At 42.7% G+C, this 25,689-nt stretch overlaps 1 protein-coding gene across 2 annotated transcripts in view; it reads left to right on the top strand.

Annotated features, from left to right (window-relative positions):
* The first annotated feature begins 9,240 nt into the window (after window positions 1–9,240).
* Window positions 9,241–25,689, top strand: part of PTPN22 (protein tyrosine phosphatase non-receptor type 22) — a 118,846-nt gene continuing 102,397 nt past the window's right edge. For both annotated transcript variants that reach the window (XM_066600070.1, XM_066600069.1), the window contains exon 1: window positions 9,241–9,633. In XM_066600070.1, coding sequence (XP_066456167.1) covers window positions 9,547–9,633 — 87 coding nt within the window. In that variant the 5' untranslated portion in view covers window positions 9,241–9,546. The remainder of the gene's footprint in view (window positions 9,634–25,689) is intronic.

The following is a 25,689-nucleotide window of genomic DNA, read 5'->3' as shown; positions in this document are numbered from 1 at the left end:
AAGTGCAGGGACGTCTGTGAGCCCAGAGAGCAGATTGCAGACCCAAGAGAACCAGCAGGGGAACAAAGTCAAACAATAAGGGTTCAATAGAGTCAGAGAAGTCCTGGCTTTACCCCTAGCAGATGTAGCAAAGATGATAGAAGCTTGTTAAAGGGGTTGTCTCGAGGCAAACATCAAAATTTTACTTTACCCCATTCCCCCTGTCACCCCCCTGGTATAAAATAGCAATTTAAAGCGGTTTTTAAGCCACTTGCTACTCACCGATGTGCTGAAATGTGAAGTTTTAAAAATCTTCTGCCTAAGATGGCCGCCGGTCCTTTCCCAGGATGCACTGCGGTTTTCTCCCTTGGTGCACCGCGGGTCTTCTCGCATGGTGCACCATGGGCTCTGTGCGTTCCATTGCTGATTCCAGCCTCCTGATTGGCTGGAATCGGCACACGTGACGGGGCGGAGCTACGATGACGACGCGGTGACCAGCTCTCCGGCACGAGCGGCCCCATTCACCAGGCAGAAGACCGCACAGCGCAAGCGCGTCTAAAAAAGCAAGTAGCCAGCGAAATTAGACGGAGCCATGGAGACGGGGACGCTAGCAACGGAGGGGGTAAGTGTATAACTTCTGTATGGGTCATATTTAATGCACGATGTACATTACAAAGTGCATTAATATGGCCATACAGAAGTGCTTAACACCACTTGCTGCCGCGAGACAACCCCTTTAACATATAGAGACTGGATCACCTGCAGGGGTTGCTACTCATGTGCATTGTAACAGGGCCTCCATCAGGGACAGCCTTGCCATGTGGATTACAAGATTCAGAGTCTGCTGCTGTTGGATCGTCATTTACTTAAGCGGGTTTTCTAGGAATGAAAGAAAAAAATTCTATGGGCAGGAAATGTTTGAAAATTATGATTAAAGACTCAAATTGAGTTGGAAGCGATGTCAACTTGGTGTTTTTATGGTTTGCATTGCATGAGTTTTTTAGGAAGTTGAAACAGATTCTAATTTTTGAAAGTTTAGGTCTCCTGCTACCTTATACCATATAAATACCATATATAACTACGAACTCATTGAGGATCTATTAATGCACAAAGGGAATGTGGAGCATAGGAGAAAAACATGATTTTGAATTGAATGACCTATCACTTTGATTCAAATCTGTAAGGATTACGTGTGGGAGGTCAGAGGGATCAACTCCTCGGCAGATCTGCTATGTTCTATTGGGATGATCCAGCAGAAATACGGGGTACAGAGGGAGGATTTTTTTTCTGAATTTTCCTTGAATAGCCTCAGACTGTAAATTAGTGAAATACTGTTGCTTTAACATTTGGGGTGCCCAGAAACAATAGCATCATTTGTAATCCAAGATAGTAAAGGAGGATTTTTAAAGGGATTTTGTCTTTACAAAAAAAAAACATCCACCCACTGGGCTCAGCCTACGATAAAAAAAGAGGACATACTCATTTGTTCTGGAGCCCCAGGACTCAGCTGAGAGCTGGTTCTGGTATCAGCGGCGACTTCCGGGTAGACGGCCAAGTGGAAGTCAGCTGTCCACTGAGGCCAATCAGAGGCCGTAGCATCGCCATACATACTTACTAAGACCTTACAGACGTGGCAGAATAACAGGTGCAGGTCGGATGGCACCTGGGAAATAGTGACCATAATATAATAAATTTCTATTTGTCTTCCAAGAGAGTGTTATAGGTGAGCTACGAAAATACTAATCTTTAGGAAGGCCAAATTTGATCAGCTCAGAGATGTCGTTAACCTTATTGACTGGGACAATGTCCTCAAAAATAAGATTACAGGCAGTAAATGGAAACATTTAAATATATCCTAATTACTTACTATGAGCGGTTTTCACCTTACAGGAATAAAAGACTTAGTAATAGGAAAAAACCAATGTGGCTTAATAAATATGTAATGGGGGCAATAAACAGCAAAAAGAAAGTGTTTAAACTACTAAAACAAGAAGGCAGCAAAGAAGCACTAAAATCCTATATGTAAAAAACAATTATGTAAGTAGCAGATAAAAGCAGCTGTTAAGTACACTGTGCAGACATAATCCTCTGCTTCTGTGTCTGGCAGGCCAGGGCGTCCTCCTCCTCTCCCTGTTCACTGAACTTATTCTCTTCCAGGACTTCGAGGGTTAATTGCTTCTGGGCCTCCTGCTCAGCTGATACATCTTTTTTAATCAGCACCCTATATAGCTGCCCTGGGCCTTTCAGTCACTGCTGTAGTGTTGTTGTGTGATTTGTGTCCATAACTCCATGTTTAGTCGCTGCTACTGTGGTTTCCTTGCTACCTTGCTTTCTGCTCGTGTTCTGTGTCCTCCATTCGTGTATCCCGCTGTCTGTTATCCTCGTGAGTGTGCCTCTCTGTTTATCCTTGTCAGCCTGTACCTCCTTTGTTTCTGTATGCCACGGTATTGTTCTGTTGCTTGTTTAAGAGCTCATGTCCACAGGCAAAATAAGAATTAAAATCCGCAGCAGATTTAAACTCTTCTCCTGCCCGCGGATCCGCACCCCATAGGGATGCATTGACCACCCGCGGGGTAGATAAATACCCGCGGATGGTCAATAAAAGGGATTTAAAAAAAAATGGAGCATGAAAAAATCTGGACCATGCTCCATTTTCATGCGGGTCTCCCGCGGGGACGGCTCCCGCGGGCTTCTATTGAAGCCTATGGAAGCCGTCCGGATCCGCGGGAGACCTAAAATAGGAGTTTAAAAGAATTTACCCATCCGGAGCGGACCGGGAAGGTCTTCTCTTCCTCACGAGTTCATCCGCCGGCCGAAAAAGAAGATCCGGCCGTGAGGAAGAGAAGACTTTCCCGAACCGCTACGGATGGGTAAATTCTTTTAAATTCCTATTTTCAGCGCTCATGTCCGCGGGGCAGGAGGGACCTGCTGCAGATTCTCCATGTAGAATCCGTAGCGGGCCTGATTTTCCCCGTGGACATGAGGCATATAGGTGTTCTGTCCTGTCAGGGTCAGTCAGCGCTTAGAGGATGACCATGGGGTCGTCCTTAATGGGACGAGTGCTCCGCATATAGGCAGGGGTTTCCCTCTTCTGGTTATTAGTTCAGGGCAAGATACTTTCCCTAGTTTCCATCTGCATACGGGTTTGTACATCTGGTATCTTACCTCCCATGTACTGGACTGGATCATCCCCTACCTGGTAGGTTGACATAGTGGTTCCACATCCACAGTCGTTACAGCAGCAAAGATGGAGAGACTTATTGCTAAAGAGACTAAAACTCACCCTAAACTGTTCTTCAATTATTTATTTAGTAAAAAGATGAATACTGAAAGCGCTGACTCACTAATAAATAATGTATGAAAAAATGTAGAGGGTGATGAGGAGAAAGAAAATCTATTAAATAGTTTTTTCTCCAATAATTTATCAAAAAAGGAAGGCATTCAGCATGTCATGTAAAGACATGTATATGCAGAGAATATCACATTAAAGGAGGTGAAAGAGGGCCAAACAGTGGGAACCGAGACAGATCTGTTAGCAGATATTGCCAACCAGATTGTCAATACCAGGAATATTATTTGTTGGCGTTGTAAAAGACTGGACCACCTGGCTGCTAACTGTCCGCTTGTGAATGAGCCAATGGAGTGTCATATTGTGTGAAGAAAATCATTATTTGTGGAGCTGTCTACTCTGCTTTGTGCTGCAAAGACACAGAGCGACAGACTTATACTGTGGTTGTTGAAGGACACTGTTGGTGTTCTGCTGGACTCAGTTAGTCTGGAGACTCAGTTTAGTGGATACTCGAAAACTGCAAAGTGAAATGATGGGAGTCATCTGCATACATGGGTATTCAAAGGATTACCCTACTGCTATTGTGTCTTTTGAAAACCCATGTGGAAAGTTCACACGTGAAGTCGGGATTGCATAATGTGATTGTGGGGAGTGACTTTCCTTTATTCTGGCAACAGTGGGAAATAGCTGAACAATGTCGAGTCAACGTAAATTTGTCTGTTGAACCTAATCACTGATTGAACTTGATGATGTGCAAGCTGGGGAAGATGTGCCTGACATCAGTCTCCATACTTGCCAGTCTTCCAAGAAAACCTCCTTCCAAAAAAGCAAAAGATTGTATTGTGCAGAGATTTTATCTGCCAAGGGTACATGAAGAAGTAAAGAGATATTGCGAATCTAGCCCACAATGCCAGATACAACCTGATACCTGGTTTCAGGAGTCCCTTAGTCCCTCTACTAATTATTGAGACACTCTTTAAGAGGATTACGATGAATCTGATGGGACCTCTTGTTAAATCCACTAGAGGGCACCAGCACATCTTAGTTGTCCTTGATTATGGCACCTGTTATCCAGAAGCAATCCCTCTAAAGAAGGTCTGAGCCAAAAATATTGCAAAGAATTGTTCAATATGTTTACCCGGATAGGGATACCTAAAGAGAGAGTCACAGATCAGGGGGCTCCTTTTATGTTGAAGGTTTCTAAAGAATCGTGCAAATTTGTGGAAAATCATTCACTTGGGTACATCTGTGTACCACCCACAGGTGGTTTGGTGGAGAGTTTTAATAAAACCTTAAAGGGGATGCTCAGAAAAGTTGTGGCACAGGGTGGTAAAAACTGGGACTGGTTTTTGCCTTATTATATGGGAGGTTTGCAAAGCTTCTGTGGGGTTTTCAGCTTTTGAGTTATTGCATTCTCGGTCTTTTGGATAGACAGAATTTTAAAAAAGTGATGCCCCATGTAAGGGAACACTTAAAGCAAGCCCAGAAGTGTCAGTCCAGGGTTTATAATAGGTCTGCTAATATAAGAGATCCTGGTGACAAGGTCTCAGTTCTTGTTCCTACAGTAGAAAGTATGTGAAGGTTCCTTGGTCACGTGAAAACGTCTGTAACATTATATTTTATACATATTGCAAAACAGAGGATATTATGGAAGTGAAACCAAATTATCTGTAGGTATACTCGAGGGGAATGCCTATGACTAGTGCCTTCTGTATTAGAAAACAGTAAGGAGATTGTTAGAATGATCATTATTGCATCAATATCTCCTGTAATTGTCAGATTTCTGAAAAAACACCGGAAACCCCAAAATAAATATCATTGCGAAAAATTTCTAAGAAATAAGTGATTGCAAAATTTGTGGGATATCAGTTTATAAAAAGCTATATTTCATTGTATAAATGTTGCCTTTGTCTGGTGGTTTACAGTAGCAAGCAGTAAGGCTGGTTTCCCATTATGTTTTGTGAACTGCTTCCATCCTGGTTTCCATCCTCCATGCAGAAAACTTCATGGGAACAGAAACCCGGACGACACCAAAGGGGTGAATATGTAAGACAGAGAGCTCTTTGGTTTCCGTCTCACATAATTTCCGTCCCTGTAAGGCTATTGCATAGAAAAGCATTGTGGTATGCAACACAGGTAGCTGATTACCACACTGCTTGTTCTGTATTCTGGGCTTCAATGTTAGAAGCAAAATTTAAAGGGAAGCAACACTTTCATAATCAGTATTAAATGGGGTAATAAGAGCTTTAGACAAAAAGGGCAATTTTTCAATAGATTCAGCACCACTTGATCATAGGCTGTTGCCAGGGTTTGTTTTAAGGGGTCGTAGGCTGAGCAATTCTACCACCTTCACTGCCCTAGACCACCAAGAAATATAAAATTAACCCATTTGTTGTCCTAGATTATCAGGGACTTTACAATAAACTCTGTTACTAACCTAAACCAACAAGGATTTTGGGATTAAGAGAAAAACTGTCTAAAATGGCAAGCATGAGCCCCCATTTTATCTAAAACCAGTCCTGACTGGACTGAGAGAATAGTGTAGAACTGTAATGCCAAACACTGTCCACTGACTTCCTGGAAACCTGGAGAACTTCTTTAATTTAATATTAGTGAGCTGAGTCAATCCATTAAAATGGAGAACTGTAAAGATGTTGGACAACTACTAAATTCACATTTATTTTAGGGGAAATGACCTTCTATTTAATTAGAGTTATACGAGTTTGGTTAAAAAAACACATATGTCCATCAAATTCAAAAAAGTTGGGAGAGGATGTGGTCAAAGTAAGAGGTTGTGGGAAAACTTTACAGCCTTGTTTCCCCCTATTGATGCAGATAAAGGTTAAAAAAAAATATATATATAAGGCATGTGGGAATCTGCCCTAAAAGGGAGACCTTTCCCTACTGATTCTTAGTGGAGATTGAACTGGCTCAACGCTCAAACAACAATTCTATACATTTATATAAGCATTGTTGAAATTTGTGCTTTTGGGGTGCAGTTTGGCAAGTACAAGTATTGCTACGACAGTCCAAAAGAAGATTAACATGGCTTTATTTTTAGATACATACCCAATCTCCATGGTAGACAGTCTCTTACAGCACATTAGTGCCATGCTACCATTCAAACTAATTCCTGCTCGTCCTGGCTCTAACTAAATATTATCACAATCCCTCTATAGGAGGCCAGTTCCCCAAAGCTACAACCATCACACAGCAGTTGATTTCATACCATAATGGCTCTCACACGACTATAACAGTAGCCTTTCTCTTCTCAGAGGGTCACTTCTGAGAGACTCATCCTTCTGTTATTGACCCTCGCAGGTATGTGAATGCCTGAAACATCTGTAATCAAGTCTCCTAGTGGCTAGTTCACTAGCTGCACCGCTACAATGTTATTGTTATTTTGTTCTAAAAAACCATCTAAGTCTTTTTGAAGCCATCAGCTATTACTGCTGTGACCACTTCCTGAGGCGACTATTCCACATATTAACAGCTCTTATGGTAGCGAAGTCTTGACACCACTGGAGATTGATTTTTCTTCCTCCAGACGGATGAAGTGCCCCCTTGCCTTTTGAGAAGCTTTTACATGGAACAGCTTTTCACTATATTTTTTGTACGAGTCATTTAAATATTATTCAAATTTATCAAGCCCATCCCTTTGGCATCTCTTCTAAAGACTAAATACATTTATCTTAATCTTTGCTCATATCTAACATCCCCGTGTCCCATATCAATTTTGTTGCTCTTCTTCATATACTTTCTACCCCAGGACATGTTTTTTATGAACCAATGCTCATAGCTGAACTGCATATTCCAGATGAGGCTCCACCAATGCTTTGTAGACTGGTATTATTATGTCCCTGTCTTATGAATCCATGTTTTTTTTCAATACATGACAGTGTCTTGCTGGCCTTAGAAGCAGCTGATTGACATTGCTGATCTATGAGTCCACCTAGATTCTTCTTTATAATTGACTCTCCCAAACTTGCAGAACTTTACTATGCATGTGTTCCCTCCAAATCTGACTTCCATTAAGGGACATTCTTCTTCAATCGATGTTGCTACAGCAGAATTCCTGTGAAGAGCAAGGGCTAAACTAACTGTGTATGTGTCAAAAGCAATGTTCGTGGTGCATACACAGGATTTAGATGGAATCGTGGTTAATATATGGGAGATCATTGATGTCCCTGAACAGCAGAGAGGCTGGACTAGATGGCCAACAGCAGAGGGACAGGAGTAGATGGCATACAGCGGGTGGCAGAAATGGTCCATACATACCTTCTGGACTGTTAGAATCCTGTTTCCATATGTAGTGACCCAGAACTCTTACTACATAAAAATATTGACGATTCCGGGAGAGTCTGTATATGTCTTTAAATATGTTATCCACTGTATTGATGCCTTGCCTTGAAGGTGGTGGCAGGAGCAGAGTGAAAACTAGGTTTCCTTTCAGTTACTTTCTCAGTAACTTCAGGAATGAAGTAATTTTGTGGACACATTTGTCATCAATGTTGGTTTGTACCACATGAAACTCCATACTTGCTGTGTCATTCTTCTTTCCACAATCCACTTCTCCATCTACCAACATAGTCTGATGCCTCTGTAACCTACAAGGAGGGGACAAAAATATGGAAACATTAGCGCTGAGCTGCCCTTTTGACCCATGCTTGGCTGAGAGCTTTCTCGCCAAATTTGTGTTTACTTCACCTTTTGCCCTGCTCTGGGTGTTTTTGGTAGCCTGCTGGTAACACCAGCTGAGTGGCTCAAACCCCTGACCAATGTAACCTTGTCGCTAGGGCAGATGTTCACTTACCTTCACTTAAATTCTGTCTCTACATGTCTTATTGAAATATATGCTTTATTATACCATGTAACTTAAAGGTATTTTCCAGGGAAATACTATTGATGACCTACCATCAGGATAAGTCATCAATATCAGTCAGGGTCCGCCACTCGGGACCCCATCCGATCAGCTGAGCAGGTGCATGCTGTCAGTGCGGCAATAACACAGAGGTCGGAGTGGTAGCCTGGGCATCAACCTCCATGTAGTGGCTGGTGCTTGTAACTGCAGGCACGGCTCTCGTTAAAATCAATGGGAACCGTGGCTGCAGTTACATGCACCAGCCACTATAAAGAGGTCAACGTGGAAGCTTCTGCTCCAACTTCTGTGTATTTGGAACGGAGGTCTCTGTGCCAAATTATCATGTATTTGCCAGCGCTCGTAACTGCAGGCACGGCTCCCATTGATTTCAATGAGAGCTGTGCCTGCAGTTACAAGCGCCGGCCACTACACGGAGGTCAGCGCAGAGGCTTCTGCTCCGACCTCTGTGTTATTGTGGCACTGACAGCATGCATCCACTAAGCTGATTGGTCTGTGTCCTGAGCAATTGACTCCAGCCGATCAACTATTGATGACCTATCCTGATGATAGGTCATCTATAGTATTTCACTGGAAACCCCCTTAAGGCATGTATTTCGTACGGTGTTTCCATATTTTTATCCACTCCCTTTATGTACCCCTTTATTTTCTGCTTTGTCCTCCCCCTCCTCCCTAGATTAAATTTGTCCACCATTCCTACTGGAATCATCTCCCCAGCTCAGCAACCCCCCCCCCCCCCCCATTTATTTGCAGAATACAGTTGGTACCCCAATGAAAATATACAAAATATATACTGAAAAAGAGACAGTAATATGCTATGTCCTGTTGTAAATGATATACAAAATTACAAACGCATGGTATAAACTAAATAAGTAGCAAATAAAGCATCTACTACATATAGTGCACTTTGGCCCTAAAATAACACAAAGTCTATATCCAAAAGAGTAACTTTGTTGGTGATCTGTATCAACAAAGAACACATTGTTTATGAGACAGAGGAAGAAGTAACTAGATATTGTCACAGCACAGGCGTGTAGAGTCTATGCGCAGCCCTCGGAGGGATGTGTGTTCTCACAGCTGCTGTGTGAAACCTTTACTGCAACATCTAACTGAACATTTTCTACCACAAAGCTAAAAACTAAGCCGAACAAAGCTAAAAACTGAGGCCTCCAGTAACAAAACTCCTCTCTCGACATGACATTAAAACTGGAAGGCAGTAGGACCCAGCTCATTTCTGCTTTTATCTTGACCACAAGTAGCTGTCAGTAATAACTTCCGCTTAAGACTTTATACTTGTTTTGTGCTGTCGTGATGTTTGCTAACCACACTCATTGCCTCGGCTCGGTGGTCTCAAGAAGTGTAGACTTGATGTGACCATATTTGCAGCTGGCCTCACAAGATGGAGCAGAGGGAGGTTATTGAGCGTTACATTCATTGTTACGAGAGGAAGAGAGCTAAATCGGAAGAGTTTGCCAATGATTTCATGGTAAGATAAAACTTAATGTAGTCATTTAGTAGTTGTTTTTGGTTATTTTTTATGTACACTTTTTGCCGCACATACACACAATAAACAGCTAGACCAAGAGGTCAAGAATTTACTATGTAGACAGTCCTATGATAGATGGGAAATTCTGCCTATATAAGTTGTAATGCTTTAGGAAGAGCTGCAATCTAGTGGTAGGTAAAACAACATTAAATGAAGATCATCCAAAGTTGTATTTTTTATGTATTTTGCTTTATTTTTAATTACTCCCTTAGAGATCAGCCTGTTTTGCTTTAAGGACCAAGCGGTTGTCATTGTCGCATGGCAAAAGTCATAAATGGTTGACACGGCTGTATGTGGGCTGTTTTTTTGGTGACAAGTTGTAGTTTTTAATGGTATCACTCTGGGGTCCATATATCGTGTCGTAGAACAGTTATAACTAGCAGGTATCGCAGGAGTCAGCCTTGTCACCGCCTTCATAAGTTGTATGTGCAGGTTAAAAGCCTATTAGGGAGGTCAGTAAAAAAGGCATACTGGCCATCAATAAGTGGTTAAAAAATGAAAGTGCCAGTCAAAATAAACCACCAATATGATAAGATGAACTGAGACTGACGCCTAAAGCTTCAACATATTGTAGCATGTCCATGCAGTGAACAAGTAAGTTGGCCTAGATGTTAAAATGTATTTTAGCTACAGACTTTCGGGGGAAAAAATCGATTGCACACATAATATTCAAATTAAACATTCATTGTGTCTGATTTGGATGGTGTAGCACATCGGTCAGTGGGGGCCTCAAACTTGACTGTACTAGAAAGGGCTGGAGCAAGGGGTAGGTACACACAAAAAGTAGGACTTTGTTATAGTTCTGTTTGTGGTTATGTTTTTCGCCATAGTAGTTGGACAAAGTACTCAGTGTACAGGAGCGCTAATGCCTGAAAGTTATCTTGGGGATGGCAGCTGTACCCCGTGAATTCACCTTCCCTTTGGCCTCGCATATAAGTCACGTGAAGGCCACATGTGGCCCACGGCTGCCAGTTGAGCATTACTACTCTACTTAGATGTGTGTGGAGCTAGTTAGTGGCTGATAGCCTGCCGGCTCTTTGTAGTTGCCACTGGGCACCACGGGTATCCTAAAATTGTGTGTGCACTAAGAATCTGTTGGGAAACTAAAGACAAGAAGTTATGCATACTAGACTCTACTGGATTGCTTGAGAAGGACTGTTGATCCAAGGATCTATCCTGATTGTTATATTTGGGCTCAGGAATAGGCCTTTCTCTGGATCAACGCTTTAGAATCATAGGTTGAACAAGGTTGTCTCCTGTCTTTTTGCAACTTTTGACCAATTTTCATGATGCAACTTCTTCATTTCTTGTTAAATTTATTACCAAACTTTGTACAAGTGGAAAGTACATTTTAAATGCAGCTAGTTGACATCATAGTTTGTTAAAGTGAAGCTTTGTTACTTTCTCTTTACACACAATACGAATGCAGATCTCCTAATGTATCACATCCTCCACCACTGAATTGTTGGCACTGCCAGTAGTTTGCAGGTACAGTTCATGGTCAGCCTGTTCTCACATACGGTGGCAATGCAATGCTAGGGCAGGTGAATGCACCTGTATTGTGATGATAGGATTAGAGATGAGCGACGTACTCGTTATGGGCGATTTTCGCAATCGAGCATCGCTATTTTCGAGTACCTGGCTACTCGGGTGAAAAGATTCGGGGGGCGGCGTGGGGAACAGGGGGGAGCTCTCTCTCTCCCCCCCCCCCCCCACTCCCCTCTGCAACCCCAGGCTCACCCCTGGCGCCCCCCGAATCTTTTCACCCGAGTAGTCAGGTACTCGAAAATAGCGATGCTCGGTTGCGAAATCGCCCTTAACGAGTACATTCGCTCATCTCTAGATAGGATGTAATAAGTATCGACAATGAATGTGATTTCACCCACAGACTTATAGATGTGTTATTTAAACTAATGTCACTTGCCTAGTGGGATGCTAATAATATTATACTAGGGGATTCTCATCATTCAGTTTTCTAGCATAGCAGGTTAATAGGGTATAATGCATTCGTGCTGCTGCGAGCGATAATAATATTATGCTTTTAAAGTCCATTATTCATCACAAATTAGAAGCATGTCAGTGTTAGAATTCTATATGAACATACAGATCCAGCTGTTGGGGCTGCTGGGAAAACTTTCACATATTGTCCTTACATCAACTTACTTACTCCATGCACCAGTACTGAAGAGGTTAAGCTGGAAGTTCAGTTTTTCCCATGACATCAATATAAAATTGTGTACAGATCTTCCCTCCCATACTAGTATGTCAGATGACATTAATCAGGGCACAAACCCAAACATGAAGAAACCATTATACTTGGAGACATAGTTGGTGCGCACATACATTTTTTACTTTAAAGCTGCAGAACAAAAAAAACGGAGTTTTCGCAGATTATAGCTCGCTACGTCTCAAACCGAGTTTTGTGGATACATATTTTACAATGCGTACCTCATTTTTCTGTTCTATCATGTTAACCCCTAATTAACATGGAAGGGTAATGACCAGACACAATGATAACCCTTTGAGACCATATACAAAGTTTCTTGTGTGCAACTTCCATCGCACGGCATTTTGTCCATGTGCTGCTCGATGTGCGACGTGCACAAGAATAGGACACGCTGCGAACTTTCAAACTCAGATCATCGGTTCAAGTGAAGAATCACTCATGTGAATGAGCCCATTCAAGTGAATGGCTTCTTCCGTGCAAGTTCTGCCTGTCTTGGACACGGACAGAACTTGTACGAAATTCTCGCCAGTGTGAATACGTCCTAATAATTTAGACACATTTTAGCTACTTACACAAATGCTCTATCTTTTTTGACTGATAAAGTGTACGTTTTTATACACACAACATTTACTTTGGAATTATTGGTCTTTTAATATTAAATTACTAAAATGTTTCAGTTTAAACTTTTTTTTAATTATGTAAAAGAAACCAAGTTTGTATAAGAACTGCAGCTTCTATCCATGTTTGCAGTCATTTACTGTTTATTGTTGCATATATTATGTGTATGTGGAACTGATCAGGGTGGCACAACAGTCAGAGATGGAGGCAGGTGGGTTCAGTGTTTGTTTTCCTTTTCTTTATAGTTAATTTTACTTATTTTGCGAGGGAATTAGCCTTATCTTATCATCTTCTATGCACATCATATTTGTTATGTAGCGGTCACGCTGCCCTGGATCTGGTGCTCCCATTAACCCTCTAAAGCTGTGTTACCCAACCTTTTTTAGGTCATGGCACAGCTTGTCAAAAATGTTGTACCCCACGGCACCCATGTAAAACAATTAAAGGGGTTGTCCCGAGGCAGCAAGTGGGTCTATACACTTCTGTATGGCCATAATAATGCACTTTGTAATATACATTGTGCATTAATTATGAGCCATACAGAAGTTATAAAAAGTTTTTTACTTACCTGCTCCGTTGTTAGCGTCCTCGTCTCCATGGAGCCGACTAATTTTTGGCCTCCGATGGCCAAATTAGCCGCGCTTGCGCAGTCCGGGTCTTCTGTGTTCTTCTATGGAGCCGCTCGTGACAGAGAGCGGCTCCGTGTAGCTCCGCCCCGTCACGTGCCGATTCCAGCCAATCAGGAGGCTGGAATCGGCAGTGGACCGCACAGAAGAGCTGCGGTCCACGAAGCAAGAGGTTCCCGGCGGCCATCTTCACAGGTAAGTATAGAAGTCACCGGAGCGCGGGGATCAAGGTAAGCGCTCCGGTAAGCTGTCTGTACGTCCCTGCATCGGGGTTGTCTCGCGCCGAACGGGGGGGGGTTGAAAAAAAAAAAAACCCGTTTCGGCGCGGGACAACCCCTTTAAATAAATAACTGTCTCTCCCTCTATCTCCCTCTCTCCTTCTCTCCCTCCTTCTCTGCTCTCCTTTCTCTTTGTCTCATTCTCAATCTCTTTCTGTCTTTCCTTCTCTCTCCTCTCTTTCTCTGTCTCGTTCTTTTTTTACTTCTCTCTTTCTCTCTCTGTTTCCTTCATTATCTTTCCTCTCTTTTAACACCTCCTTCTATCCCTTCCTCTACTTCTGTCTCTCCTCTCCCTCTCTTTTTCTTACTCCCCCCTCTCTTTCCTTCTCTCTGTCTCATTCTCTCTCCTTCTCTCTGTCTCATTCGTTCTCCTCTCTTTCTCCTTATTGTCTCTTTCCTTTTCCCTGTCTTTCTTTCTTTCTTTCTTCCTTTCTTGCTTCCTTACCCTCTTTCTTTCTTTCGTTCTTCCTTTCTTTATTCTTTCCTTCCTTCCTTCCTTCCTTCCTTCCTTCCTTCCTTTCTCTTTCTTTCTTTCTTCTTTTCCTTTTTCCTTTCTTTCTTCCTGTCTTTCTTTCTTTCCTCCTTTCCTTCTTTCTCCTTCCCATGGCACCCCCAGGAGCCTCTTACGGCACACCAGCATGCCACAGCGCCCTGGTTGGGAATCACTGCTCTAAGACTATGTTCATATCAAGCTTTTCCATCCTTTTAAATGTCCTATTTTGTAGCATATTAAAATAAAGGATGCCAAGGAGGATGGAGCGGGATACCAGTCTTGTAGCATCCTGTTGGAATCCTGTCAAATGGTGACAAGGGGACACTTTTAAACAAATGTACATTTTGAGAGGATGCTAAACATGATTTGGACCTAGTGTAGGATAGCCTATAGCCTGCTCATTTAGGACTAGGCTATCAGAGACTATTTGAAGGCCGGCAACCTGAATCTCTTGCAGCAAAGCACTAGACATCTGTAAATGTATAATTTGAGTTATTATATGATAATATGACAGTAGTTTTGACCTTTTGGGGTTAATAAGTGAAGACCCACCGATCAACGAAACAAAGTGACAGCTGAGTGCTGCGCCCCTTTCTCTGTGTTCGGCTCGCTTTCTTAGCCAGCGTCTTAGACTCCTAAAGCCTTCTATGTGGCCAGCTAAAGGGGGAGCAAAGGAGGGCCGGTCACAACTGAACAGGCACAGCCGAGCACTTCTGCCCTTTTGCTTCTGCAATTAGTGGGAGTCTCAGCACCTAAATCCCTACTAATTAAAATGTCTGCCCTGTCACTTTAACATGTCAGAAGTTTTTGGAAATGACAGTTACTCTTCAAGGACCAAATTCATTACAGTTTAGTTTTTATCTACTTTTACCTACCACCCATATATATTGTATGACACTGTGTCTTTGTAAAAAGGGAAGAGGATCCATTGGGAAGCAGGACTGGATCTTCGCCATTCAAGCACTGATAGCCAGTCCTAAGGACTATAAATTATGTTAGGTAATTACATTATGAGCTGTTCCCCAACATAACATTGGTATTAGAAATTAAAGAGGAAGCAGTCAGATAATAACCTGAGGGCCACTAGAAATGTTTAATTCTTAGTGCTCTACCGCTGTATGTAATGCTAACACAGATGTTTATCTACAATGATAGCCCCACCATTGGCATATACAATGAAGGTATATAGGGTTGCTCTCAGCATGGTGTCAGTTGTGCTGAGCACTCGAGGCTCCCATGTCTCAGATTCAGTACCCATGTGCTGCTCCCCAACTGCTACTAGTGCAACCAGTAGTAAATCATCAAACAGGAAGCATGCATCTCTGTATAAAATTTTTTACTAGGGGTGCCCCAAGGCTGAAAAGGTTGGAAAACAGTGACCTAATAGCTAATCAATATAATTTCCCACAACCACAAATAAATGATGGACTAACCAATACAGGTATCTTGAGATGGGACACTCATCACCAGGATCTTACATCCACACTAATACTTTTAAGAGATAGTAACATAGCATGTAAGGCCGAAAAAAGACATATGTCCATCCAGTTCAGTCTATTACCCCCCAATGTTGATCCAGAGGAAGGCAAAAAAAACCAATGAGCTAGAAGCCAATTTTCCCCGTTTAAGAGAAAAAATTTCCCTCCTGACTCCAATCTGGCAATCGGAATAATCCCCGCATCACCCACCCTTCTGAAGTGATTAATGATTATAACATATAATCAGATGGAGAGTTCCACAGTCTCACTGCTCTTACAGTAAAGAACCCCCTTCTATGGTGCCGTAGAAACCTTCTTTCCTCTAGACATAGGGGGCACCCCCCGCTTTAGTTATGGTTATTGTTGTATTTGCCTTAAGCTGCTTGGATTTTAACAGTTTTCTGCACAAGTAAATGTCGTACTCCACTTCCTTGTTTTAGTTCCTTATCTATATAACGTTGTCAGTTATCCAATTAATGCAGAAATATTCCCACTCATAGAAAATATATCCGGTACTTCACACTATGCATCATGTGACCAAACTAAAATAAAACATAAGGAAATCGCATATTTTCATTCTACTATTTGACAACAAAGACAACTAGACCAGAATCACACAAGTGTATTTGCGCATGCAATACGCAGTGGATAGAACCCAGTGATTTAAATGGGTTCGCTCACAAGCGTGTATTTTTTCTGTGCATTTCAGTTGTGCAGAAAAAAAAACTTGCACATAGAAGTCAATGGGAATGTGCAAATTCACGCAAAATACGTTAGGAGATGCATGAAAACTGTATAATTGCACAGGAAAAAGAACACGTCTCATTAGACTTAGCAATTTCAATCAGTGTGGGACGGGAACTTAGTAGAGCTAGTTGTGCTTAACTCCCTCCCCCTTCTCTTTAGGAGTCTATGGGAAGGGCCGGCATATTCCAGCAAAAGATAGGACAAGACCTATCTTTTCCAACCAGCCTTACACACCGTAAAATCGCCCATTTGAGCTAATGCATTGGAATCCAATTGTTAAGGTTGCGATTTTCGGATGGTGTTTTATCGCGGCAAAATGAAGGTCTGTCACAGTGCAGAGGGATCAGCTCTATTCTCATTTGTACAAGGAAAGACTAGAAGCAATGGGATGAAACTGAAAGGGAGGAGACACAAATTAGATATTAGACAGCGAGGGTGATCAATGAGTGGAACAGGTTACCATCGGTGGTGGTGAGTTCTCCATCAATGAAAGTCTTCAAACAAAGGCTGGACACACATCTGTCTGGGAGGATTTAGTGAATCCTGCACTGAGCAGGGGGTTGGACCCGATGACCCTGGAGGTCCCTTCCAACTCTACCATTCTATGAAATAAGCTTGCTTTAGCATGACATATTTGTGCATTAACCCCTTAACGACTGCCCCATCGGGAAACTACGTTCTCAGTAAGTGGGCTTTAATCCTAGAGGATGTAGTTTTATGCATCCTTTTTGGATTAATGTCCACTTGCCTGAGGACGTGACAGCTCCATGCTGTCGGTGCCTGCAGGTAGCCAACAGCATGGAGCTGTCATCCCAGGATGCAGGCAGTCCCCCCGGTATTGCGATCGGCGCTATCCAATGGATAGCGCCGATCGCAAAAAAGTAAATAAAACAGTGAAAAAAGTTAGATATTCAGCTGCCCTGATGGATCGGATCCATCAGGGCAGCTGAAAATGCTCACCTGCCTTCTCCCTGCTGACCGCTGAAGATCTGGTCCTCTCGGACCCGCCGCCGGCCTTCTACGCATGCGCGCCAGACGATGACGTCACGCGGAGAAGCCCGGGAGCCCCCGGCAAATTTAAAAACTCCTGGCTCCCGGCTCCTGAGGGTAGCCGGGAACCAGGAGGTGTTACCGGGGACCGCTGTGAGTGGTCCCCAGGCACGCGATCGCCGCTATCCATTGGATAGCGGCGATCGCGAAAAAGTTAAAAAAAGTTTTAAAAAAGTAAAGTTTCACCTCCCCTCATGGATCGGATCCATGAGGGGAGGTGAAAATATTCACCTCGGGTCCTCTGCGATGTCCCGGGACCCGAAGTGCCCGTCTGCTTATGCGCGCTCGATGATTGACATCGCGCGCGTGCACAGAGGGGCTCGTGCCCCGGGAAATTTAAAATCCCTCTGCTCCAGGCTGCCATGTGTAGCCAAGAGCAGAGAGATGTCACCAGGGACATGATCACTGTCATCCAATGGATGACAGTGATCATGTAAAGTTAAAAAAAGTGTAAAAAGTAAAAAAAAAAAGTTTAAAAAAGTTTTAAAAAGTTAAAGAAGCTTGTATTTCATCTCCCCCCATGGATTATATCTGTGAGGGAGGATGAAATGATGTACCTAAGGCCCGCGGATTTATCCGCGGTCCTTGCCCCAGCTTCTGCGCACGCGCCTGTCGCCAAAATGGCAGGCGTATGCGCAAAAGCTGTGGTAATTTAAAATCTCCCTGCTCCTGGCTACAAAACTTAGCCGAGAGCCTGGAGATTTCACGGGGGGCCGCGGTGAGCGGTTCCTGATCACGTGTTCGCCGTTATCCAATGGATAATGGCGATCACGTAAAAGTAAATAAAAGGTGAAGGTTCATCTCCCCTCGCCAATGCGATCAGTGAGATGAGATGAAACTTTTTACCGGAGGCCTCCGTATTTGCACACCGACGCAATCTTCCTCCATGAACTTTCCCGGATTCTACACATGCGACTGCCGGCAAAACACCGGACACATGTGCAGGAGTCGGGGAGCCCAGGAAACTTAAAATCTCCTTGCTCCCAGCAACCAACAGTCGCTGAGAGCCTGGAGCAGTGACGGGTGGCCTTGTTGAGCGGTCCTCGGTCACGTGATAAAAAGGTAGCGATCTACCTTAGGCCGGTCTCACATGACCGGATAGGAATTACGGATTCCGCATGCGTCTGATCCGTGGTAATATGCAGATCAATCGCATTGGATTACACAATTCCGCTCACATTAGCGGGTCGGAATTGCGTAATCCACTCGCAGAAAAGAGAATGCAGCAGGTTCTATTTTACTGCGGATATCAGCAACCCAGAGCCCATTGTGCTCCATGGTCACGGATATACCCGCTGCCCATATGCAACTACGTTGTATACGGGCTGCGGGTACCCGCGTCATCGCTAAGTGACGGTGCGGTAAATACAAACAAAAAAAAGGTGTACTACGCATGACCGCCTGTGTGAGTAGGCAGTTATGCGCAGTACATTACGTGGCCATACGCAGGGTCACAGCTGGGCTCACAGATGGGATCCACTGCGGGCCTCTGCAAGCGGATTCCACCTACGGCCGTGTGAGCCCGTCGTTATTCAGACCGCTACCTGTAATACGCAATTTACAAGAAGCCCCGGGAACGTTTGCCTTCATGCAGTTCAAGGAGCACCTTGTTGAGCGTCTTCTGTGCGAGACCGCCGCACCTCAGCAAGCTTACGGAGACTCACAGAGCGCCACTTTTTACACACATACCCGCTACTGAGGTCACGAAATACCGCCCAAAAAGCATGAGAGGAGGCGGGATACCGGTTTTATTGCCCCATGTACCCATCCCAACCAGCCTCCGTAATTACCCCTGTCTTTGGAAATACTACACAGTTCACATCATTACTTTTATCTAAGATTTGGGGAACGCCGAAAAGGGCGCGGAGGGGGGGGGGGGGTATATTTTTTTAAGGTGTCAATTTTTATTCCGTACAAATAAGCAATGGGGCCTGGAATTTATTCAGTTGTGCCCTGCAATCCAACGGGTGTTCCCTCCTTTATAGGCCTTGCCATGGGTCCTGTAAGTAGATTAGGGCCACAAGGGGAATGTTTTTGAACACGGGACAAACGGGGGTATCCATTTTGGGGTGAATGTCTTCATTCCTATGTACACTGTACAAAAAAAACACAGTTTTTAAATTGACGAAATTGCCAAAAAAATGAAAATCGTAATTTTTTCCTTCTGCTTCGCTTAGATTTATTCAAATACTGTGGGGTCAAAATACGCAGTTCACCCCTAGATGAATTCGTTAAGGGGTCTAGTTTTTAAAATGGAGTCATTTGTGGGGGTTCTTTATCGTTTTGGCTGCTCAATGGCTCTATAAGTGGGCGATGGGGCCTGGAATTTATTCCGTTGTACCCTGAAATCCAACGGGTGCTCCTTCTATTATAGGCCTAGCCATGTGTCCTTTAAGTAGATTAGGGCCACAAGGGTTATGTTTCTGAACACGGGACAAACAGGGGTATCCATTTTGGGGTGAAAGTCTTCATCCCTATGTGTGCTGTACAAAAAAAAGTTTTTAAATTGATACAACTGCCAAAAAAATGAAAATTGTAATTTTTTTCCTACTGCTTTGCTTAGATTTATTAAAAAATTGTAGTGTAAAAATACACAGTACACCCCTAGATAAATTCGTTAGGGAGTCTAGTTTTCAAAATGGGGTCATTTGTTGGGGTTCTCTGTTGTTTTGGCCGCTCAAGGGCTCTACAAGTGTGCTATGGGGCCTAAATCACCTTCATTTCTGTTCTGAAAGCCACCGACTACTCCTTTCATTTTGGGCCCCGTTGTGCATCCAGACAAAAGATTAGGGCCACAATGGGTATGTCTCTGAACACGGGACAAACAGGGGTATCCATTTTGGGGTGCGAGGCTTCATTCATGTGTGTGCTGTACAAAAAAAGCTGTTTTTAAAATGACAGAATTGACAAAAAAACGAAAATCACAATTTTTTCTTTTCTTTGCTTGAATTTATTAAAAAACTGTGGGGTCAAAATGGGCAGTACACCCATAGATAAATTCGTTAAGGGGTCTAGTTTTCAAAATGGGGTCATTTGTGGGGATTCTCTTTGGTTTTGGCCGCTCAAGAGCTCTACAAAGGTGCTATGGGACCTAAAACTCCTTCAAGCAAAATTTATGTTCTGAAAGACACCGACTACTCCTTTCATTTTGGGTCGCGTTGTGCATCCAGACATAAGATTAGGGCCACAATGGGTATATTTCTGAACACAGGAGAAACGGGGGTATCCATTTTGGGGTGTAAATCCTCATTTTCATGGGCACTATAGGAAAAAAATATATCTTTAAAATGACATATTTGCAAAAATATGAAATTTTATTTTTTCTCCTCTAAATTTAATTAATTCCTGAAAAAAAACTGTGGGGTCAAAATACTCATGACACCCCTCAGTGGATACATTAAGGGGTGTAGTTTTTAAAATGGGGTCATTTGGGGGGGTATCTATTATTCTGACACTAATGAGCCTTTGCAAACTTGACTTGGTGCAGGAAAACAAAGTGTTCCTCAAAATGCTGAAAAGTAATGTTAAATTTGTACGTCATCTAAATGGTTAAAAAAACACAAAAGTTTTTCCAATGTGCATTCAGAATAAAGTAAACAGATGGAAATATATATCTTATCAAAAATTTGTACAGTATGTTTGGACATATTTGAGATATTACAGTTAAAAATGTGAAAAAATGACAATTTTTTCAAAATTTTCCCAATTTTGGCGCTTTTAATAAATATACACACATTACATCGGTCTCTTTTTACAACTAAAATGAAGTACAACATGTGGCAAAAAAACAATGTCAGAATCACTTGGATATGTAAAGCCTTTACGGAGTTATGCTACGTTGAACGACGCATGTCAGATTTCCAAAATTTGGCTCCGTCACGAAGGCACAAACAGGCTTTGTCACTAAGGGGTTAACAAGTCATTTATGCGGCGGTATCGGTGCATATTATTGTATCTTTTATGGGCACATGGCATGTTTACATGTGCGTGCAAAAAAAACCCGCTCTGATTTAAAAGGCTATTTAATCTAATGAGATCCAGATGTGCTCTTTTTCCTGCAGTTTTGTGCAGTATATTGAGTATTTGTACACTTCCCATAGACTTCTATGGGGCCCTTGGAGCACAAATATGCAGAAATATAGAGCAGGTACTTTTTTCCCCCATGCGTGCGTAGAACACACTCATGAGAGCAAATACATTGAAATCAATGGGTTCTATTCTCTGTGTTATGCGTGAGTAAAACTGACACACTCAAATACAGCTGTGTGTGGAAGCCCATGGGGCTCCCACACACTTGCGTTTTTTTAACGCTGCGTTTTTTTAATGCGATTGTCAATGGGACTTTCTAATGTTAAAAACGCATCACACAAAAATCACAAAGCACCAACTTGCAATGAGTTTTTAACTTAAAAAAAACGCAAGTGTGTGGGAGCCCTAATTCTATCAGTGATACATGACATATTGGTTTCAGGGCATCTGTGCAGTATAATCTGTAAATTACATACTACGTGCGAGAAAAATAGGGCAGGACTTATCTTCCCACTTTTTTTTTTCAAATTCGTGTGCACTAGTGCAAAGTTTGAATAGTTCAAAGTAAAAAAAAAAACAGTTTCATGTGTCAATATGCTCCGTAGCAGTGAGCGTATTAGCACATGCACTTGTGTGTTTTTGCCGTAAGCTCCAACATACTCTGCATCACTGCACATAGACTGGAAGTACCTCCTAATGGGGCTCACAGTAAAACTGCACATACACACTAGGGGGGATTTCATAGTGAACCCATCAGTATATTGTGGAGTGTGGGAGAAAATGTATGCAAGCACCGAGAGACTATATGAGCCCCGTGCAGAGCAGTTGGGTAGTAACTGTTCTTAGGTTTTATGTGCAAAGCATTTTGAAAATTCCTTCAAATGTAGAGCGATCTGTAAATAAGCCCTTCCTTTAGGATTTCCTGTATACAGGACACTGATGCAGCGGCTCCAGGATCTGAAGACCAGATGACAGCGGTTTTGCATTCACGTTTCAGCAAGGCCCTTATTTACCGGCAGTGCCACAGATCTGTCTTCCTGTGAGCCGCTGCACAGGAATCCCCAGGTGTGTCCAGATATTTCCAACTTGTCATATAGCAGTACCAACTCCGTTCTGCCATGCAAACTAAACTTAAAGGGATAGTCCGAGTTATAACTTATCACAAAACTCCATCTGCATGCAGCAGCGGTGCTGCTCTGATGTCACGTTTAGAGGTTGTAAACCCGCCTGGTTTATGGGGCGTCACAGGCGCTGCAGCCAATAACAGAGCTCAGCACTTGAGCACTGAGCTCTGTTATCGGCTGCAGTGTCTGTGACGTCCCATAAACGGGGACCGAGCATCAGCGCAGTACACAGAAGGGGTATTAGTGTATCTTGATGCCACTGAAGCAGCAGAAGCAGCTTCAGAACGCTTTCAGCTCTGTGCTCCTCCTCGGTGAGAATGAACGCTGTTGGAGCAGTGGCTTGGCAGTTGCAACAGGGCCTGCTATATGTCTTTTCTTGGCAATTTTAGTGGCCTTCCAGGACCTATTGGCCAGACTGCTGTGCAGCCAATCAGCAGCAAGGGGGTGTCACCCCCTGGTCAATCTTGACTTCACCAGAACTTCCTGGTGGCGTCAAGATACACTAATACCCACAGCAGGAGCCAGGAGAGGTGGATATATGTCTGTTGTTTTAGTGCATGCAGATGAAGTTTTACCTATACATTATAACTCAGACAACCTGTTTAATGTATTTGTTGTTCCCTCAGTTCCTTAGACTACCTACACATGGGCAAGCATGATATTGGGCAGAGAAACTTGGCCCAATACTGCGCTTGTAAACGTGCAACTTACCTGCGGACACAAGACAATATTCAGGCAAAAACGCATCGCATCTGTGAAATTCCGATCCTCACGCACGACCAGAAGTGTTTCCTGTTGATTTCAATTGGAAACCTTGCATCGCAATCGTATGCACATCGCACGACATGCAAGAGCCATGCAATGCATTATAGGTCCCATTGAAATGTGTGATGCGTTCCAAGGAAATCAAAGAGATAGCCTTACACTTTCCTCCTGAGAAAACTCTGGCACTGAGATCCACTTTCAAGTTGCATCTATCCCTGTCTGTGAGCTCTCAACTCAGTAGAAGTGCTGTGCAGTGGAATTAAATGGAACTCAATACAAGATAAAATATATCATTCTACAACTCCAAAGTCTAAAACTCTCCGGCAATGGATTCTACAGCGTAACATTGTAATAAGTCCATTTTTTAAGTCTAAACAAAAAATATCTAACTGAATGATTTCTGAAGTTCATCTCTTCTTTTTATTTTTTCAGACTACATAATGCAAAAAATTGCATATTTTTTGGTAAATGGCTGTGATAAATAATAAGGGCTCTCTCACACGACCGTATACTACCATGTATTACGCGCGTAATAAACAATTCCAATCTTCACATTGATTTTCAACAGTGCCTCTCACACACAGCGCATGAATTGCACACATAAATAGATCATGGCATATGCTATCATGGCGCGTATTACGTGTGCATGTACGCCAAGAGAGTATATTGTCGGTATGCACGGTGCGTTGTATAAAAACGCTCATGTGCAAAAGCCCTAATTCTGGAGCTTATTTTCCTAGAACTGTGCGTTGTTCTGTTCCTCTGTTATTTTTTCTGGAAGTATATGAATAAATTGACAACTGGGTGTTATGGTTCACCTTGTCATTAGTGTTTCTACACACTAACAATTATCCAATTAGGATAAGGCTTCTCTCACGCAAGCGTCTGCTCACTATGTATTACGTGTATAGTTTTTGCACGTGTAATACGCAGTACCAATCTCCCATAGACTGTAATTGTGCCTCTCACACTTTGGACGAAAAATGCACGTGCAATAAAAAAATCGTGGCCTGTTAGAATTTCTCCTCGTGTATCAGTGAATGTATTTATATAAGTAGCATGGTGGCACAGTGGTTAGCACTGTTGCCTTGCACTGCTGAGTTCCTGGCTTTGGATCTGACTAAGGGCAAAATCTACATAGAGGTTGTACATTCTCGCCATGTTTATATACTCTAGGTTCCTCCCACACCCCAAAAACGTAGTGACAATTTAGGTTGTGAGCCAAATGGGGACAAGAAGTGATGTGAGTGATGGCAATCTCTGTACAGCGCTGTGGAATACGTTGGTGCTATGTATAGAAAACCTTCTGCATTTATATAGTAACTAGCTCATATACCCGGTACGCCCGAGTTAATTTGGTACAGGTGTTTACCAGTTGTTCACGCGGAAAATTTTATTCAGAGGACCTGAGGAATAAAATATGTTCACCATTTTGCATTGTAAAGCGCTGCGGAATAAGTTGGCGCAATACAAATAAAGATTATTATTATTATATTGTTCTTCGGTTAGACAGGTAACACGTGGAAGTAACCATGCGTCGTTGTTCTCATGTTTAACTTTTCTGTGTTTTAAAAGGTGTTTCTACACTTATGGCAAAAATGCATGCACGTATGCGTAACTACGTAGCATAGCTGTGCATGAACCAGATTTTTTGTATCGGGCCATTCAAACTCCACACCATGGCATGCGAGATTGAAAAAAGATCCAGCCCTATCTTTCCTGCATGTAGTTAGTACTACGTAAGAAATAGATGGGACAAGTCCTATCTTTTCTTGCCCGTACTATTAACCCTTTCCAATCCAATTTATATCTTGGTTTTCTTAGGGGGGCTTACTCTTTTTCTGTCGTGATACAAAGGTGCTATATACTGGCTAAAGCCAGTACTGCATAAGGGTGACACGTTGGATAGGCTCCGACAGTAGAGAGGCTGGCAATATACAGTAAGAGAACCCCGACGGATATCTTCCAACATCGGAGCTGTACAGCCCCTAAATCATAATGTCTTTAGAGGTCAGACAGTGGATTGGAAAGGGTTAACAGACGAGAATACCACTAATGAAAATGAATCTATTGAAATCAATGACTTTGTTTTGTCCCGTTATGTGGCTCTGATTATCAGGGTATAACGGGACTAGAACATGCTCATGTGAAGAAGCCCTTAGTGATAAGTCATTCAGTGAGTGAATCCGTAAGGGCTTACACATTAATATTTACTTTATATATACAGATGTGAGGTAGATTCTCCTCAGTACATACACGCAGAGTTCAGTTAGATTCTGCTGAATATATACACAGAGAGGTGAGGTAGATTCTCCTCAGTATATACACGTAGAGATGAGGTAGCTTTTCCTCAGTATATACACACAAGAGTTCAGTTAGATTCTGCTCAATATATACACAGAGAGGTGAGGTAGATTCTCCTCAGTATATACACACAGAGATGAGGTATATTCTCCTCAGTATATACACACAGACGCAAGGTAGAGTCTCCTCAGCATATACACACACAGGTGGGGTAGATTCTTCTCAATATATACACAGACAGGCGAGGTAGATTCTCC

The sequence above is a fragment of the Eleutherodactylus coqui genome, chromosome 4 (genome assembly GCF_035609145.1).
Source record: "Eleutherodactylus coqui strain aEleCoq1 chromosome 4, aEleCoq1.hap1, whole genome shotgun sequence".
Lineage (NCBI taxonomy): Eukaryota > Metazoa > Chordata > Amphibia > Anura > Eleutherodactylidae > Eleutherodactylus > Eleutherodactylus coqui.
This window is presented reverse-complemented; position numbering and strand designations above follow the sequence as displayed.